Source organism: Hibiscus syriacus, unplaced genomic scaffold (assembly GCF_006381635.1).
Source record: "Hibiscus syriacus cultivar Baekdansim isolate YM2019G1 unplaced genomic scaffold, ASM638163v2 tig00111070_pilon, whole genome shotgun sequence".
Taxonomy (NCBI): Eukaryota; Viridiplantae; Streptophyta; class Magnoliopsida; order Malvales; family Malvaceae; genus Hibiscus; species Hibiscus syriacus.
In genome coordinates, this window is record NW_024062971.1 from 337,402 (window position 1) to 355,255 (window position 17,854).

The 17,854-nt window shown below is 33.9% G+C and overlaps 1 protein-coding gene and 1 pseudogene across 1 annotated transcript; both read left to right on the top strand.

Annotated features, from left to right (window-relative positions):
- Window positions 1-1,420: 1,420 nt before the first annotated feature.
- On the top strand, window positions 1,421-3,163 carry LOC120151925 (transcription factor bHLH112-like). Its single transcript, XM_039164232.1, has 5 exons — window positions 1,421-1,710; window positions 1,887-2,442; window positions 2,524-2,589; window positions 2,708-2,773; window positions 2,849-3,163. Exons 1-5 carry the CDS (start codon window positions 1,421-1,423, stop codon window positions 3,041-3,043), a joined length of 1,173 nt encoding a protein of 390 aa, XP_039020163.1. The 3' UTR covers window positions 3,044-3,163.
- A 1,207-nt stretch (window positions 3,164-4,370) lies between these two features.
- LOC120151934 lies at window positions 4,371-16,768 on the top strand (annotated as a pseudogene).
- Window positions 16,769-17,854: the final 1,086 nt, after the last annotated feature.

The following is a 17,854-nucleotide window of genomic DNA, read 5'->3' on the forward strand; positions in this document are numbered from 1 at the left end:
TATATTCCTTTTCTTTATGCATTTTAGTAAATTTTGAAAGATTATACTTTTACCGCATCTTACATTATATCAGCAGTTGATCAAAACTCAGTTGCTTTTCGGATGGAAAATCATTTTTAAAATGAAAAACTAATAAGAAAAAGGGGGAAGCAATTACCTAACTCTTGTTTGTACGCGTTTTCCCGATGATTTTGCTCAAAGGGGTTACTTAATCATAGTTGTTTATGTTGCAAAATGGAAGGAAGAAGAATAATAAGAGAAAAGATTAGGTCCATCTCGTCCTTGAACTCCAATTGACCATAATGAAAACCTAAAACATTAACTTGTGCAACTCTTCAACATCATTCCTCTGATTATTTAGGATGAAATTGACCCATCTTCCAACTGTTGCTGTATTGATTATGTCGAACTGTGGGTTTTTTCATATACCAGTTTCACAAGCTTAGAGAATACACCAATCGAACACAAAGAATGAAAGTACGAGTCAATCAACCATGTCAACCCCACCAAATGGATAATACTAATATTTTTGTCTGTCACATTTCATAAATCCATAAAACCAATGATTTATGGTGCCTTTGGTTCAATTTTCTTTCCTAGATAAATGTGTATACATAACATCATAGAAGTCAATCTGACGGAGATGGACATGGAGGGAACATGTACCTAATTTAAAGCTTAGAAGGATGATAAAGGCATTTTAATCAAGAAAATAAATTCCATCACCTTTTATGAGTTTTTTTTTCCTGTTTTTCACCACATTATCTATTGGTTTGACCGACTGGTCCCATGTTTGTGCTTGCACGCGCGCCTGCACTGTGGGCTCAAGTCCCCCATTGTTTTACCACCCTATATAAGCATGATGTCGAAATAGCTTACTCTCCCTTTCCCAATTCTTTATATGGCTTCTCCATTGATTAGTAATTTAGTTATTTTAACAATTGCGTTAATTACATTAGAGTTAATTTGTTCCTAAACTTTAATATATTTTATCATATGGACCGAATGATTTCAGCGATAAATGGCAACCATCCGATTAAACACAAAGTTGGAGTAAGACATGGACGTGGCAGTATGATGAAACAGCATCTTCATCATCATATTCTCCCATGACATCCCTTTATTCGGAAGGAACAAGGAATTATTTCTAAAACAATTAAATTTTTTGTTGTTGGAAAAGTAGGAAAATAATAAATTAATTGACGATCGTACTTCAAGGGAAAATAAATCGACTAAAAAATGCCTTCTGTCATTTGTCTAGTCATCCCTTCCAAATGTCAACCCAATTTCTGTAATTTCCTTTGATCCGTACACTTGAACCGTTTCATATGTAAATTACGCATCGTTCAACTCCTCAAGGAGAGAGCTCTCTTTTCCCTGAAACAAGGAACAAGGAAAGAACTTGGAAATTTTTTGGGTTATGGCAGATGAATTTCATGCCGGTATTCGTGACGGAGCGTGGTGGGATTCGACGAGACCCGAGTTAACAGGCTGCTCTCCGCCGTGTTCCGTGACGATTGCTGCTGCTGTGGGAAGCTTCGGACATGGCACTGATACGGTTGATATCAATCTTCGTCGTCATCGGAAGCTTCGGCGAGCTGGTTCAGATAGTGGCGGCACTGACAGCAGTATTTTGATTGATTCTAATCCACAAATGATGGGTTTTGGCCTTCCATCATTGACAACTTCGGACTGGAACTTGTCAGTGCTGTAAGTTTTTTGATGATGTTTTGTAATTATAACTGGTTTTAGTAAGAATTTTTTTATGGCTGAAGTTCTAAATTCAAGAAGGCCTTATACTAGTCCAAAGCTTCAACCACAAGTTCGATAAAAGAAGAATATTTTAAGCGCTTAATTATTATACTAAATTTCTTTGCTAGCTGCAGTCGGAGTAATGGGAGAACCGAGAGCTATAATTTGATTCGTCAAGAAGTTAATGATCAAGATTTTCCATCGGAGCAGCCGAGATTGAATTCGACGGCCGGCTCCGGTAATAGTATACCGACGTGCTTGGGCTTATCAGCAGGGTCTCCAATGGCTTCGGTATCGTATGAGTACCCATCAACACTGTTACAAAGTTTGTTTGAATCCGATTCCGATCCTCGAACTCCACATCAATCCCTTTTCAACAACCCGTCGTCGACCGGCTTTACGTCGTCGGCAACATCCAATTATGGGGCAAACGCTAATGAACTATCACCTTTCATAAGGCCATCGTCGCCGGAGCTGCAACCAAGTAGCTTGCAGTTCTCCAATAACACACCCTTTTGGAACGCCGCTGCCATGGCCATAAATGACGTCAAAACCGGTTTTTTACCGTCGCCGAAATCACAGTTTTCCGATGAAGTTCGAAACATGGGGTCGGAGACGAAGAAAGGAAGCAGTGAACCTGCATTCAAGAGGCCAAAGCTTGAAACACCATCTCCATTACCAACTTTTAAGGTAACTATACTGATACAAATTTCACCATTTTTCTTTCCTGCAACTTATTTTTCTGCAAAGTAAAGCAACTTTCGAGATCAGGTTCGGAAAGAGAAGCTAGGGGACCGAATCACTGCGCTCCAGCAGTTGGTTTCACCTTTCGGAAAGGTGAAATTTTGGATTTCATTTTCTTTTATATTTCAAAGTGTAAATAATTGAAAACCTTTACTTTTAGATTGTTCTTTAGGGTTAATATCATTATCAACCTTACCTTTTTCTTTCTCAGACTGATACCGCATCAGTTCTACATGAAGCCATTGAATACATCAAGTTCCTTCATGATCAAGTCAATGTATGTTCCACTTCCTTCTTTCTATTCACTCTCTTTTGTAAAACCCTAACGTATACATATATTTGTTCATTTAAGGTTCTAAGTACTCGATATGTGAAGCAAGCATCAGCTTCCATACAACAAGAGGTATATGAAAAAAGAACAGATGAGCCAAAACAAGATCTAAGAAGCCGAGGGCTATGTCTAGTGCCGATATCGACCACATTTCCTGTTACCAATGAGACCACAGCTGATTTCTGGACGCTAGCTTTTGGTGAAACATTGAGATAAAAGGAAGTGGCGGTCCAAAGATGGTCGACAGACACCAACACAGTGTGGTGCAACTGCTGGGCCAGCTGCTTCGAAGAGAATGATAGCGAGCAAAGCCTTTGATAGTTAAAAGTAAATATAGCCACAGCCACAGGTTCTTCTTTTATTGGTTCTTTAAGTAGTCGAAGTTTTCATTATTAAGCTTTTAGTGATAGTTTTGATCATAGATTTAAATAGTGTTATGTTATCAGAATAGCAATGGTTATATAACAGTAGTCATGTCGTCCATAATCGTTATTATATGATCGTGATATCCGCAATTATTATAATAGCGTCCATTATATATGTAATTATAATAAACGCACTACGATGGAAAACGCAATCACAACTGTAATTTAAATCCTTGAAAATCAACATAAAACCCCTTATGTGAGATGTCACGCATCCAAAAAATAAAAAAGTAATGTAGGATAATGTAGTTCATTCAAATTTCTAATCCACTCCCAAAGGAAAGTAGAGAGCGAGGAGACACAATGATGAATATCGATACGTCAAATATATTGATGGGTCATTTTCTGTTGCTTGGACAAAAATGATGGATGAATACAAGCCATTGTTTATATCCTATGATACATTAGGTCACACTTTTCTTGATATGAAAGTATATATTAACAATACAATTTGGGGTTGAGATTCTTATACAATGGAATAGACAAAGAAAAACTCCAATTGAACACACCGAAACAGAAAGAATCTGCAACAAAACAGGTTCCTTGGAAGGCCATTATAAGCCATATGGCTTGATTCGTTGATGGGGTACAGAGATCAGATTCAAAGGAGTGAAAAGAAATTACCCCATTTTATTAAACCTAAAAAGAAACTAAAACTTGAAGTAGAAGACAAGTACCGTTTGAGTTTTCCTTTGATTTGCCAAAACAAGAAAACCCGACAGCATTTTATTGAAGTGATTCATCATAAACTACAGGGACAAAGCATATTTCAGTAACATCAGCAATGATGCCTGCATCCATGCTTTCCCTTTTAGCATTCCATTTCTTGTTTCTGTTTTCGTATTCTTTTAGTAACAATAAGTAAGATCGGCAAATGACTCGAATTTATCATATACTTTCGGATAATCTAATTTTCATCAGTTAAGCATAAGTTCAAGGTTAAATCTTTCTTAATTATTGACAAAACATACAACTTTACGCAACTATTCAGAATCTTATTTTATTGTTTTTCTTTTCCTTAACATTGCTTAACAAGATTTGAATAATATGTCCAAACTGAAGAAATAATGACTTTAAATGGCCATAGTTCTCATGTGATCGATCAAAATGAAGAACAACCTCGTCAAAATGAAGGCGGGCAGGGCAGCCAGATATGATAAAAAAAACATTATTTGCTTAAATATTGTTTGTCTACTTGAAAATCCTTATAATCAATTTGCAGAAAGTAAATATCGAGGAAGAGCCATTGTTACGGTTCATTGTTATGGGGAGGAAGAAACTTCCAGATCCAAGCAGAAAGTCCCAACCTTTCTGGGGTTTTGTGGAGTTGGTGACTACAAAGATAGAAGATGTGAAAAATATTAGAGTATAAAATGTAGTTGTCTATAGCTGATTAGCTGTAACTGTTTCTAGTTGAGTTGTTATAACCGTTTCTGGTTAGTTGAGTTGTTTCTAGTTAGTTGAGTTGTTTTTGGTTAGTTGGGCTAATCAGTTAAGCCTGGTGTTATATATAGTGGGCCTGGCACTATTCATGACCCAGTGTGTGAAGTATTAATTTTTGTGTTCTTTTGAGCCTGGCGAAATCAAAGAAATAATGCTCTCGAAGTTTTTATTTCACGAGATAATGCATTGTTCAGATTAATTGCTCGAATGGGGTAAATTCTACAGTGATGGTCGTAGGTCGCTATGCACTCCGGGTGACCTTTGACGTGGCAGCATCCAGACGAACCAGCATAGGTCGCCATGCACACCCGACGTCTTTATAGGGTCCTTATAGGTCGCCATGCACGCCCGGCGTCCTATAAGGACGCCATGCACGCCCGATGTCCAACGTTCTCGTGATTCTGCTGCTCTGCCCGGCTGATGCTCTGCTTTGGTGCTATGCATGGGCCATGCACAGGGCATGGGATAGGTCGCCAAGAGCTTTGTTCACGTGGTCTGTTCTCGGCAAACCTCTGCTCGCATGCAGCGTGAATTCAGCTGCATTATTGCAGCACTTATTGTTACATTATTGCAGTCCTTCAGCTCACGTGAATGGCCCATGCAAAGGTGAATAATTGAAGCAAACGGGGGTGGTTGTATTATATATTGGATGGGGGTTAATGAGTGAAACATAAAAGAAAGAAAGGGAGAAGAGAGCAAGGGAAAAGAGGGAAAAGAGGAAGAAGAAGAAAGGGAGAGCACAACATCGAGGTAAGCTTTTTAATTATATAAATTAGTTTTTTATTTTAAATTATTAGATTGTTAGTTTATGGTTTAAGGGTTTACAACATTTTAGTTAATTAGTTAGTTAGTTTAAGGTAAAACAAAATTGTAATTAATTAGTTTGCTTGATGGTTATATTTTGGTTGTTGAATTTATATTATATAAAAAAATTAGTTAATTAGTTTAAGTTATATAAAAGAATAATTATTTAAATTAGTTTATTGTTATAAATTATTAGTTAATTAGTTTATTATTATAAATTAGGGTAAAACAAAAAATTAGTTAATTAGTTTGGTAGTTTAAGTTATATTATTGTTAGTTTAAGTTATATCATATAGAAATAAAAAATTATTTAATTAGTGTGTTTGATAGTTACATATTAATAAAAATAATCAGTTAGTTTGTTAGTCGTTAGTTATATATAATAAAAAAATATGTAATTAGTTTGTGTTAGTTAAATAGTTAAGTTATATTTGTTTGTTGAATTTATATATTATATAAAAAATTAGTTAATTAGTTTTTTAGTAATAAATTATAATTAAAAAACATTTATTAGTTTAAGTTATATTAAAAAATAGTTTATTAGTTAACATTATATTAAAGAATAGTTAAAGTTATATTAAAGAATAGTTTATTAGTTGTTTAAGGGAAAATTTACGTTTAACTTATATTTTAAAAAGTTTAGTTTGTTAGTTTATTAGTTTAATATATTATACGTTATTATATTAAATTTTTTTGTTGTGTTGTGAAATAGTTAGTTAGTTAGATTATATTAGTTATATTAAATGATTTTTTAAATACTGTTGTTTACTTTTTTTTACAGATTCATTCCAATGGCTGACCAAATTCCACTGCTGAGACTTGACAATGAACATATTTCAAATCATTTGGGAATAATTGTGAATAAAATATTTGTTTAATGAATTATAATTAATAAATATTTGAATATTATTTTATGATGATTGTGATAATTTTTTTGCATTATTTAATTGTAGGAGGACGAGCAGCGAGTCCTTCGTCTTCGGCTATATAAAGTGCCCAAGCCACACAGATTGATAGAAGAAAACTTGCAGGAGGCTGGATTTTGGTATGTAACATTTGTGAGAGATTACAAGTTGGTCCCAGGTTTGATCAGTGCCTTGATTGAGCGTTGGAGACCAGAAACGCACACGTTTCATTTGCCGTGTGGCGAATGTACGATAACTCTGGAGGATGTGGCATTGCAACTCAGGGTCCAAACAAATGGGATGCCAGTGGTAATGTCACATGAGTTTAATAATGTGGCATAACTTTGTAGCTTGTTTCTTGGGAAAACGCCCGTACCACCAGAGTGTAAAGGGTGGCGTGTGAGGTTGTCATGGTTGAAGAATGAATTTCAGCTTCAACCAAATAGTACGGAGCACGAAATTATATATGCAACACGAGCATATATATTACAGTTGATTGGGGGTATTTTAATGTCGGATAAATCCGGTAGTTATGTTCACACTCAGTATCTTCTTTTTTTAAGAAATTTTGAGAATAGTAGGCAATATAGTTGTGGATCGGCGATATTGGCGTTCTGGTATCGTGAGATGTACAAGGCGTCATTAGTCGTGAATGATAATAATACAGCAGAAATCGGTAGATGTCTGTTGCTGCTACAGTCATGGGCTTGGCATAGACTTCCGTTTCTGACATCGATTAGTCGGACTGCGGTTGACTTTCCTCTTGCCGGAAGGTAATATGAATTTTCTATTTTAATATAAAATATTAATTATAAAATAAAAATGACCATATTTTGTTTTGATTGATATACAGATGGAGGCATAAAATTGAAGGCACGTGGTTGGTGCACAACAACATTAAAGAGTTCATGCTGAAGATCGACATTAAGGCAAAAAAGGAGGTATGTATAATATGTTATTTTTAATTATTATTTAAATTAACTATATTATTTGATTTAAATAAATTTTATTATTTTTGTAATTTTACAGTTTAATTGGAGACCATACATGAATGAAGAAATACTTGCGTTGATACCGCACGATATTTTAGATGTGTTTCAATATTGGTGTGCTGTTACACCATTGATCAATTTTGCTTTTGTTGAGATCCAATTTGGGGATAGAGTGTTGAGGCAATTCCACTTCTACCAACCTATTCCGCGGAGTCTATGGGATCATGACCTCCTCCAAATCTTAGATGGTCGTCGTCAGGTGAATTGGGTTGAGACGCATGACCAGCTGCACAGATTTGATGGTCGTCATAAAGAAAATGTTAATTGGGTTGAGAACCATGCAACCTACATTAATGCTTGGAACAATAGGGCTTCATTCATGCCAACTCTTGACGACATTCAAGACTACGACTTTAATTTTGAGACTTCGGCTTACCTTGCTTATTTTTTGGATAATGGAAAGCCATTCTTGACAACAATTGTAGAGAGGCGACAATTTTTGAGGTTTAAGAAAAGATTTGGTAAAGCTGAATACTCTCTACCAAGTGGGAGTGGGAGTTCATCTCAACAACCTGAAGCGGAAATGACCGATGTGGATAATAGCGCACCACAACCGTTCGACGATGCATACATACCAGAGTTTGTGCAGCCTAATGCATCCATCTACTCTCCCATGTTTTCGTCGACGTATGACTTTGAACACATGTCAGTTCAAATGCCCCCAATGAATGAGGAGGATGGGTACCATACTCCTGAGCAACCGCAACGACCACAACGCATCAGACGTCCGCCCCAACATTATCATTCAACAACACCCCGACATCGGCAACAATTGTAAACTAGTTTGTTATTTGTTACAAATTTAATATTGAAATTCGACTAGTTTTTTCAAACCTTAATAAATTCGACATATTTATAATGATTTTTAGTATCAAATCATTATTATAATTTCATTACTAGTTATGTAACGAAAATATGGTTAATTGAACCAAACATTGTTCATTGTTCAAGTCGTAAATCATTACTATCAAATCATTACTAAATCATTAATATCAAATCATTAAATATTAATAATAAATTATTATTACTAATCATTACTATCAAATCATTAAATATTAATAATAATTTCATTATTACTAATCATTACTAAATCATTAATATCAAATCATTAAATATTAATAATAATTTCATTATTACTAATCATTACTAAATCATTACTATCAAATCATTAAATATTAATACTAATTTCATTATTACTAATCATTATTAAATCATTAATATTAAATTATTAAATATTAATAATAATTTGATTATTACTAATCAATACTAAATCATTATTATAATTTCATTACTAGTTATGTAACGAAAATATGGTTAATTGAACCAAACATTGTTCATTGTTCAAGTCGTAAATCATTACTATTTAATCATTACTAAATCATTAATATCAAATCATTAAATATTAATAATAAATTATTATTACTAATCATTACTAATCATTACTATCAAATCATTAAATATTAATAATAATTTTATTATTACTAATTATTATTAAATCATTAATATCAAATCATTAAATATTAATAATAATTTCATTATTATTAATCATTACTAAATCATTACTATCAAATCATTAAATATTAATAATAAATTATTATTATTAATCATTACTAATCATTATTATCAAATCATTAAATATACTAATCATTACTAAATCATTACTATCAAATCATTAAATATTAATAATAATTTCATTATTACTAATCATTACTAAATCATTATTATAATTTCATTACTAGTTATGTAACGAAAATATGGTTAATTGAACTAAACATTGTTCATTGTTCAAGTCGTAAATCATTACTATCAAATCATTACTAAATCATTAATATTAAATCATTAAATATTAATAATAAATTATTATTACTAATCATTACTATCAAATCATTAAATATTAATAATAATTTCATTATTACTAACCATTACTAAATCATTAGTATCAAATCATTAAATATTAATAATAAATTATTATTACTAATCATTACTATCAAATCATTAAAAATTAATAATAATTTCATTATTACTAATCATTGCTAAATCATTAATATCAAATCATTAAATATTAATAATAATTTCATTATTACTAATCATTACTAAATCATTACTATCAAATCATTATTATTAAATCATTATTATAATGATTATTATAATGATTATTATTAAATCATTATTATAATGATTATTATCAAATCATTACTAAATCATCAAATCATTAAATATTTAAATCATTATTATAATGATTATTACTAAATCATTATTATAATGATTATTATCAAATCATTATTATAATGATTATTATCAAATCATTACTAAATCATCAAATCATTAAATATTAAATTCATTATTAAATTTATTATTAAATCATTATAATGATTATTATCAAATCATTTTTATGGTTAATTGAACCACACGTCCATTCAAATCTATTCAAGTCCTCGAATTATAAATGTCATATCAATTAGGTCCCTCTATTTAAAAACTTCGGTCGAATATTTTATCAACAAAAATTACATAATTTCAACTTAAATGTGAAGATATAATAATTTATCACCCTATTAGTAAATCATTATTATTATAATTTCATTATTATTAATAATTACTAATATTACTATCAAATAATTAAATATTAATAATAATTTCATTATTACTAATCATTACTATCAAATCATTAAATATTAATAATAGATGGGTGCCTCAGACTGCACAAACTCTGGTATGTATGCCGGGACAATATTAGTTATGTAACGAAAATGACGTTAATTGAACCACACATAATCCGGATAAATACATAGAAATATATATATGATTACTAATGATGAGGCCTATATCTTGGTAAATTAGGACAATTGTTTTTTGAATGGCCTTCACCCATACATAATCCGCATCTCTTTGCTTGACCTCTCTCTCTAGCATGGAAATCCATACTGGTATGAATTCGAGTGGACTCAGGTCGACCCTTCGGACTTCTGTGAAGCATTGGATTTGGTAGCCATTCATCATGATCATTTTTGGGCCAATATGATTCATTCGGGATCTGTCTGAACGCATAGTTGTAGACATTTAATATCCTACGTAGGTGGAAGCATTCATCAACATAAGTGTATGAGCTTACACCAGCATACATATATGCAGCGACTGCATGAGCACATGGATATTTCCATGCCTGAAAATGACCACAATCACACCATTTGTGTCGTAAATCAACTCTAAATGTTTGGTCTTCTCCTCCAACGTTACGGCGTGTGCACGACACGACAAAAGTATGACCAACTCGGTCGAAATTATGAACAACCATTGATGTTATCAATCGCTCATTTGCTTCCATTGATTCCACCACTGTAGGAGCCCAAGTTTGACCTCTATTTATGAGACTCTCAATTTCCTTACCTTTGTACGACCAAACTTTAGCCAATCTAAAGTACGTCTCTTTCACCACACTCGCTATTGGGAGATGGTGTATACCTTTTAGTACCGAATTAATGGCCTCAGCAAGGTTTGTGGTCATATGTCCATATCTCCGACCTTCATCGTATGCTTGCAACCATTTTTCCCGCGGTATTTTTGAAGCCCACTTCCAAACACGCTGATCATCATAAAATACCTTCAAATTCTCCAATCTCTTGTCAAAATTTGGTCGACGTAGTTCATATCCTGTTCCATAATATATTTTGTTAAACCGCAATTAAAAAACCACGTAAAAAATGCACAAATATATAAATAAAACTTACCCATGCTGACTATCTCGCTACGAATATGTGCGTTATGAAACTGGTCGATACTATTCTTGCCAATATGACTGATACAAAATGTCGGATATGCATACGGAGGTATCCAACGACTTCCTGGTCGTTCAATTACCGCCAAAATACCCGTTCCTCTATCGGATATCAAGCAAACTCCATCTTCACGAACGACATAATGATGTAGATTATTCAGAAAGAAATCACAAGCCTCTGTTGTCTCTCCCTCAACAATGGCGAATGCAATTGGGAAGATATTTCGCTCACCATCTTGAGCAACTGCCATCAAAAGTACATGCCTATATTGACAATATAGCCACGTACCATCTACTTGGATCATACGTTTGCAAAATGAAAATCCTTCAATACATGCCTTGAATGCCCAAAATAGTCTATAAAATATTTTCTTCCCTCGCAGAAGTTGACCTTCTTCGTCATATGCGGGCATGGTTTGAGACTTCACTATGGTTCCTGGGATAAATCGCTTCATTGCTTGTAGCAAATATGGTAGCTCATTGTACGATGTATCTCAATCTCCATACGTCAGCTTCATTGCCTTCATATTCGCATTCCACACCTTGCCATATTTTACTTGATATCCAAATTGGCTTCGAATAGATGCAGCTAACACTGAACAAGATATCCTTGGATCCTTTTCAACCATCGCATTCACATATTCACATATTACATCGGAGTCCAATAGTCGGTGGTCTTGTTCAATGGAGTTTTGCAAACATGTGTGCGGACCGTTGTACCTCGTGATGATCCAAACATCGTGCCTTTGATTTTTCGACACTCTGATCTTCCACTTGCACTCTGGGCCATATTTTACACACTTCGCGTATAGGGTTTTCTGGTTGGACTCTGCAACATGGACATCAACATGGCATTTGATGCAGTACTCTTTAATCGCCAGCGTAGCTTCATTGTTTCCTCTTAATTGCACCCCAACTGAAAATTCACCAGAATTATCGAATGATTCAATCATTTGGTACGGAGGTAAATGTGGCATGTCTGGGAATTTAGGTGCCCTCATCGCATCATAGTTTATCTCGTACATGTGAGGAGTAGCTTCATACGGTGCCAGAACTTCATCAATTGCACCTCCACCAAAAATATTTTCGACGTCGCCTAAAACGGGTTCTTCGGTTTCTTCATCTTCACTTGAATCAACGTGAATTTCTCCCCATCGATTTTCAGCGTCAATATCAACAACCAATTCCGGTATGTTTCTCGTCTCATACTCTACTGTTGCAGATGTCCCCCGACTTCATTTACACTTTCCAATAGTGCCATAAAACTGTTCGGGAACCTGTATGTCGGCTCCTCAAACTGACTATATAAAGCCATTTCAGATGGATTTTGAGCCACACCTCTTGATGACCTAGGAACATCACATATGTTACGCACATCAACAAATAACTCAATAACTGCTATATTGGTTGACTCATGTAATCCAACCATGGTTCCAATATCATCATCTTCTTCAAGTGGAACTACAGCATATCTGACTAGGTTGGGGCATCATAAACCTATACCTCAAACCATCAACTGCAACTCGAATTTTTCTTTCTATCTTATGCTTTATTTCTATAAATGTGATATCTTTTTTTAACATCATATTTATTGGTTTTTTAGACTGAAAAACTACTCCGACCTCATTTTCCATAATCTGTCCATTATAATGGACAATCGTGAAAAAGTTGTTACTCATTTTCTCTACAAATAAAAAAAATAAATTAATTTAGATTAAAATATTAGATAAGATAATTTCATAAAATATTAAATCATTAAATATAATATAATATACTATTATATTAATGATCAAATAAAATTTGTTATTTAACTTGATTAATTGATTTATTACTAATATTACTAATAATGATTTAATAATTATTATTAATCTAATGATTTGATATTTAATGATTTAATAATAATATGATTTAGTCATGATTACTAATAATTATTTATTATAAATATTTAATGATTTAGATTTGATACTAATCATTTAGTAATTATTACTAATAATCATGATTAGTTTGATAATATTTTTTATTTTTTAAAAATATCAAACAAATTTGCTAGGCAAAATATCGTGATAATGCGTTGACCGGATTATTTCATTCAATTAATTTTTACTCCTTACTACACATACAATATAAATTAAACAAAATATTTTTTTAAAACAACACTAAATATTTTTAAACACAATATTTTTTTAAACAGAAATTATCTCGCACAAATTAGTTTATATAATCTAATATAAACTTACTAACTAACTAATTTACACATACACAACAACAAAAAATGGACAACAAAAAATAATAAATTACTCACGTATTTATGCCTTCCTCCTTTCCTTTCTTTTCCTTCTTTGTTTCTCTCTTCGAATCAATTTGAACATGGGCAAATGTTGTGGAATAATGCCCTGTATGTGTAAACCGTTTAATTTATTTAAACAACAATAGCTCCCACAAATTAATTTTATATAATCTAATATATTATAATATAACTTAAACTAATAAACTATTTCTTTATTATAATATAACTTAGTTAAAATAACACACTAATTAAGCACTAATTAATTTTTTTATAATATAACTTCAACTTCAAAGAACAACCTAATATACATTAAAAGACACTAACAAATTAATTAATATTTTTTTATATTTAATAACTTAAACTAATAAACTAATTAACTAATTTTTTATATAATATAATATATAACTTAAACTAACAAACTAATAATTTATACTAACAAACTAATTAACTAGATTTTAGTTTTACCCTAAATCTTAAACTAACAAACTAATAATTTCATATAATAAACTAAATTAAACAGTAAAAAATTACCTCACGAACTATGTTTGATCTTTATCTTATTTTCTTCTTCTTCCTTTTCTTTCTCTCGGCAAAGTTTATATGTGCTTATGCTTATGCTCCTGGTTCTGCTTCTGCTTCTACCCTAAACCCCATATCATTTATATAAAGCAAAAAAGCGTTGTACAGAGTCATTAAATTTGACTATTGAAGAAAATAATATTAGGATTGAATCGTATAACTATTGAGCATTGAAAGGCTTCAATTGAACAACAATATTTGCTGCATTTAGCAGCTAAATTAACGCTGCAATCATGCAGCTATGGATGCAACGCATGCAGCTACGGATGCAGGAATCTCCCAGCTATGGATGAAACGTATGCATGAGTGATATGGTTAAAGCTTGGTCGTGATGCAGGAATCTCCCAGCTATGGATGCAACGCATGCATGAGGGATAGGGTTAAATTTTGGGCGTGGTGCAGGACTCCACAGCTTGGTCGCCGGGACTCCATGGCGACCTACCATGTCGCCGGGACTCCACGGCGACCTACACATGCAGCTCCCGCTCTTTGGTCACCGATCTCCCCTTGCACCAATCTCCCCATGCATGCACGATCTCCCCATGCATGCACTGATCTCCCCCCACCCATGCACACCATGCAGCTCCCGCTCCTTGGTCGCCCCGAGTGCATGGCGACCTCCTTGGTCGTTGGGCGTGCATGGCGACCTCCTTGGTCGTTGGGCGTGCATGGCGACCTCTTTGGTCACTGTAGAATTAACCCTATCTCAGCAAATAATATGTCCAAAGCATTATCTCGTGAAAAAAAAAATTCGAGAACATTATCTCGTGGAATCAGTCTCTGAGCCTTGTATTCATTTTCTTTTATTTCAGTAAAGTTTTACAATGTCCGTCTTCTCCCTTTTGCTTTGATTCTCTTTTTCCTTTTCTTTCCAGTTCATCACTGCTAGTGTTACCTTCATTTTCTTTCATGGTATCATTCGCCTAAACTTCCTGCGGCTGTTTGTCTTCCGATTCTGTGCGGAGCTCCTGATTTTTGTGCTTTTCGTTTGCCCTAAATTTTCAAGTTGGTGCTAAATCCCTAATGTTGCGCTCCTAATCCTTGTCGAAGTGAAGTGGCTCCTTTGCTTAGCCTCAGCACAGTTCGTTGATCTCTGCACTCCGGTTGATTGTCGGTTTGCTCCTTCGATTTCAGGCTGCGTCTTTGCGTCCTATTTCTCTGCTACTCCTTGTTTGGCTCTTCGTTTTTCAAATCTGGTGAGATCGCTCCTTTACTGCTCTCGGTTGTTTTGGCATACTGTTTTTCAATTTACGGTTACCTTGTCGAAGTGAAGTGGCTCCTTTGCTTGGCCTCAGCACAGTTTGGTGATCTCTGCACTCTGGTTGATTGTCGGTTAGCTCCTTCGATTTCAGGCTGCGTCTTTGCGTCCTGTTTCTCTGCTACTCCTTGTTTGGCTCTTTGTTTTTCAAATCTGGTGAGATCGCTCCTTTACTGCTCTCGGTTGTTTTGGCATACTGTTTTTCAATTTACGGTTACTTCTCTCCGTTAATCTGGGATTCTGCTCTTCGATTTGTGTTTATTGTTCTCGGTTGATTTGGCATACTGCTTCCTTGCTGTTCATGACCTATTTTGCTACTTATATTTTGTTCTGGTTGAAAGCTTGTTTCTTTTATGGCAAATACTACTGATGACAGCGCTCTCAACTCTGTTAGCTCTGCTTCTGCTGTTTTTTCTAGACTATTTTCTACTAAGAAAATCAATGTGACCCTAGAAGATCAAAACTACCTGTTATGGCATCAACAAGTTTTCCTTACTATTAAAACTCATAGGCTTCAAAAATACATAGACTCTAACATCTCTTGGCCTACACAGTATGTAACTAGAGATGGTGTTGTTAGTATCAATCCTGAGTATGAACTTTATGAAGAGCAAGATGGAGCGCTTGCTTCCTGGTTGCTCTCCACTGTTAGTGAGGAAGTCCTACCACATCTCATAGGTCTTAATACTGCTGCTGAGATCTGGAATACTCTTCATAGGTTATACAGTGGCAAAACTACCTCTAGGTTGATATCATATAGGAGAATGCTTCATTCACAGAGAAAGGGAGATCTGAATATGGAGATTATCTGATGAAAATTAAATCTGTATGTGACAATTTAGCTAGCTGTGGGGAGATAATATCATAACATGAACACATCACTGCTATATTGAATGGTCTGTCACTTGAGCTTGAGTCAGTTATCACTGTTATAACTGCTGCCCCCACTCCTCCAGATCTAAAGTCCGTCAGCACCATATTACTGGATGCTGACATTAGACAATCTCAGTCCTTTAATCATGTCACAACTTGTGCTCATGTTGCTACTCAAGCTACAAGTGCTCATGTCACAGCGTGTGAGTTCTAGTTGCTCTAAAAGGAGGTATGGGTTTTGCTTATTACATGGAAAAGTTCACTGTCCATTATTTTTACATATGCGACAAGGTCTGAAAGCTGATGTTTTTTGCAGAGGAATACGATACATCATCGAGAGGTCACCGACATGTTCCTCCGGCGAGAGCAGTGGGAGAAGGTGTTTACCGTATCCCGAGGCACAATCCTAATAACAAAATGCACACTCATTTGGTATACGAACTTGAATTCCCACAGCCAAAAGAAGAAGAGAATGAGCCCCAAGAGTATCTCAACATCAAGCGAGAAGGCTCGTTCTTGATACAAATAAAGAACCCATAAAAAGCTACCAACTAAAAAAATTAGTGATATTTTTTAATTAATATTATTTTAAGATTTAAACATATATATATATATAGTTACACATATTGAATATAAATTTAAACGGTGAATATTCTTAGTTTATTGTTTATAACATTAAATACCTATATCATTCAAAAAAAATATTTTATACCTTTATTTGTGAAAATGGCTATAATGTGAACATTTATATATAAGCGTTTTGAAAGGAGTACTACATTGTGGAATTAGGTATGCTTGGACTTGAGACAAACCTAATGCTGAAAATTCTGCCTATCATTATCCATTTAGGACATCACATTCCACGGTTCATTAACGGTCCACTATAACTATTCTTTTTTTTAATCCTTTTCCCCAAAATATTTATATCTACGGCTTCGAATAGTCATAGTCTACGGGGCTAGTTTTGTGACTTGTAATGGTCAAGTTGGTCCCTATCTTTGTCGGTTTCTGTAGATTTGGTTTCTTTACTTTTACCTATTCAAAGTTGGTCCTTTTACTTTCTCGAATGATTTATCATTAATCTTGTTGACGATAAAATGTAGGTTATACAACGATTGTAGATAATTTATTTATTTTGATTTTAATGAAGAGTTGTAGTTGACGGTTTTATAATAAGCGATTGATTTTAGATGATAGATCATGTAGGAAGTCCCTCTTCTCAATCTTGCATGAAGGGTTTTATGATGCCCTTTAATACTTGTTTCAGGTCCAGAGTTATTACTACTATTTGTAGATTAAATGAGTGAACGAATATGATCATCTGACGGTGGATTTAGCTCTGGTAGATCATGTGAGTTTGTGGGTTTGTGAGAGATTATTTCAAAGGATTCTAACTAACAAGAACTCTTCTAAAGGCTTGGATAGACGGAGGAATAAATCTTTCGATCATCTTTTTCTATTAAAGAATTTAAAATGAGGATGTATTTAGTGTAAAAGAAGATTAATGGAACGATATAAAAATCTCTCTCTAAAAACTCCTTTAAAAAAGGATAAATTATGTGGGTGGTTTCTTATATTTTCGGTCCGTCCTATTTACGTCTGATCGACTTGGCACGGGGCTGGACT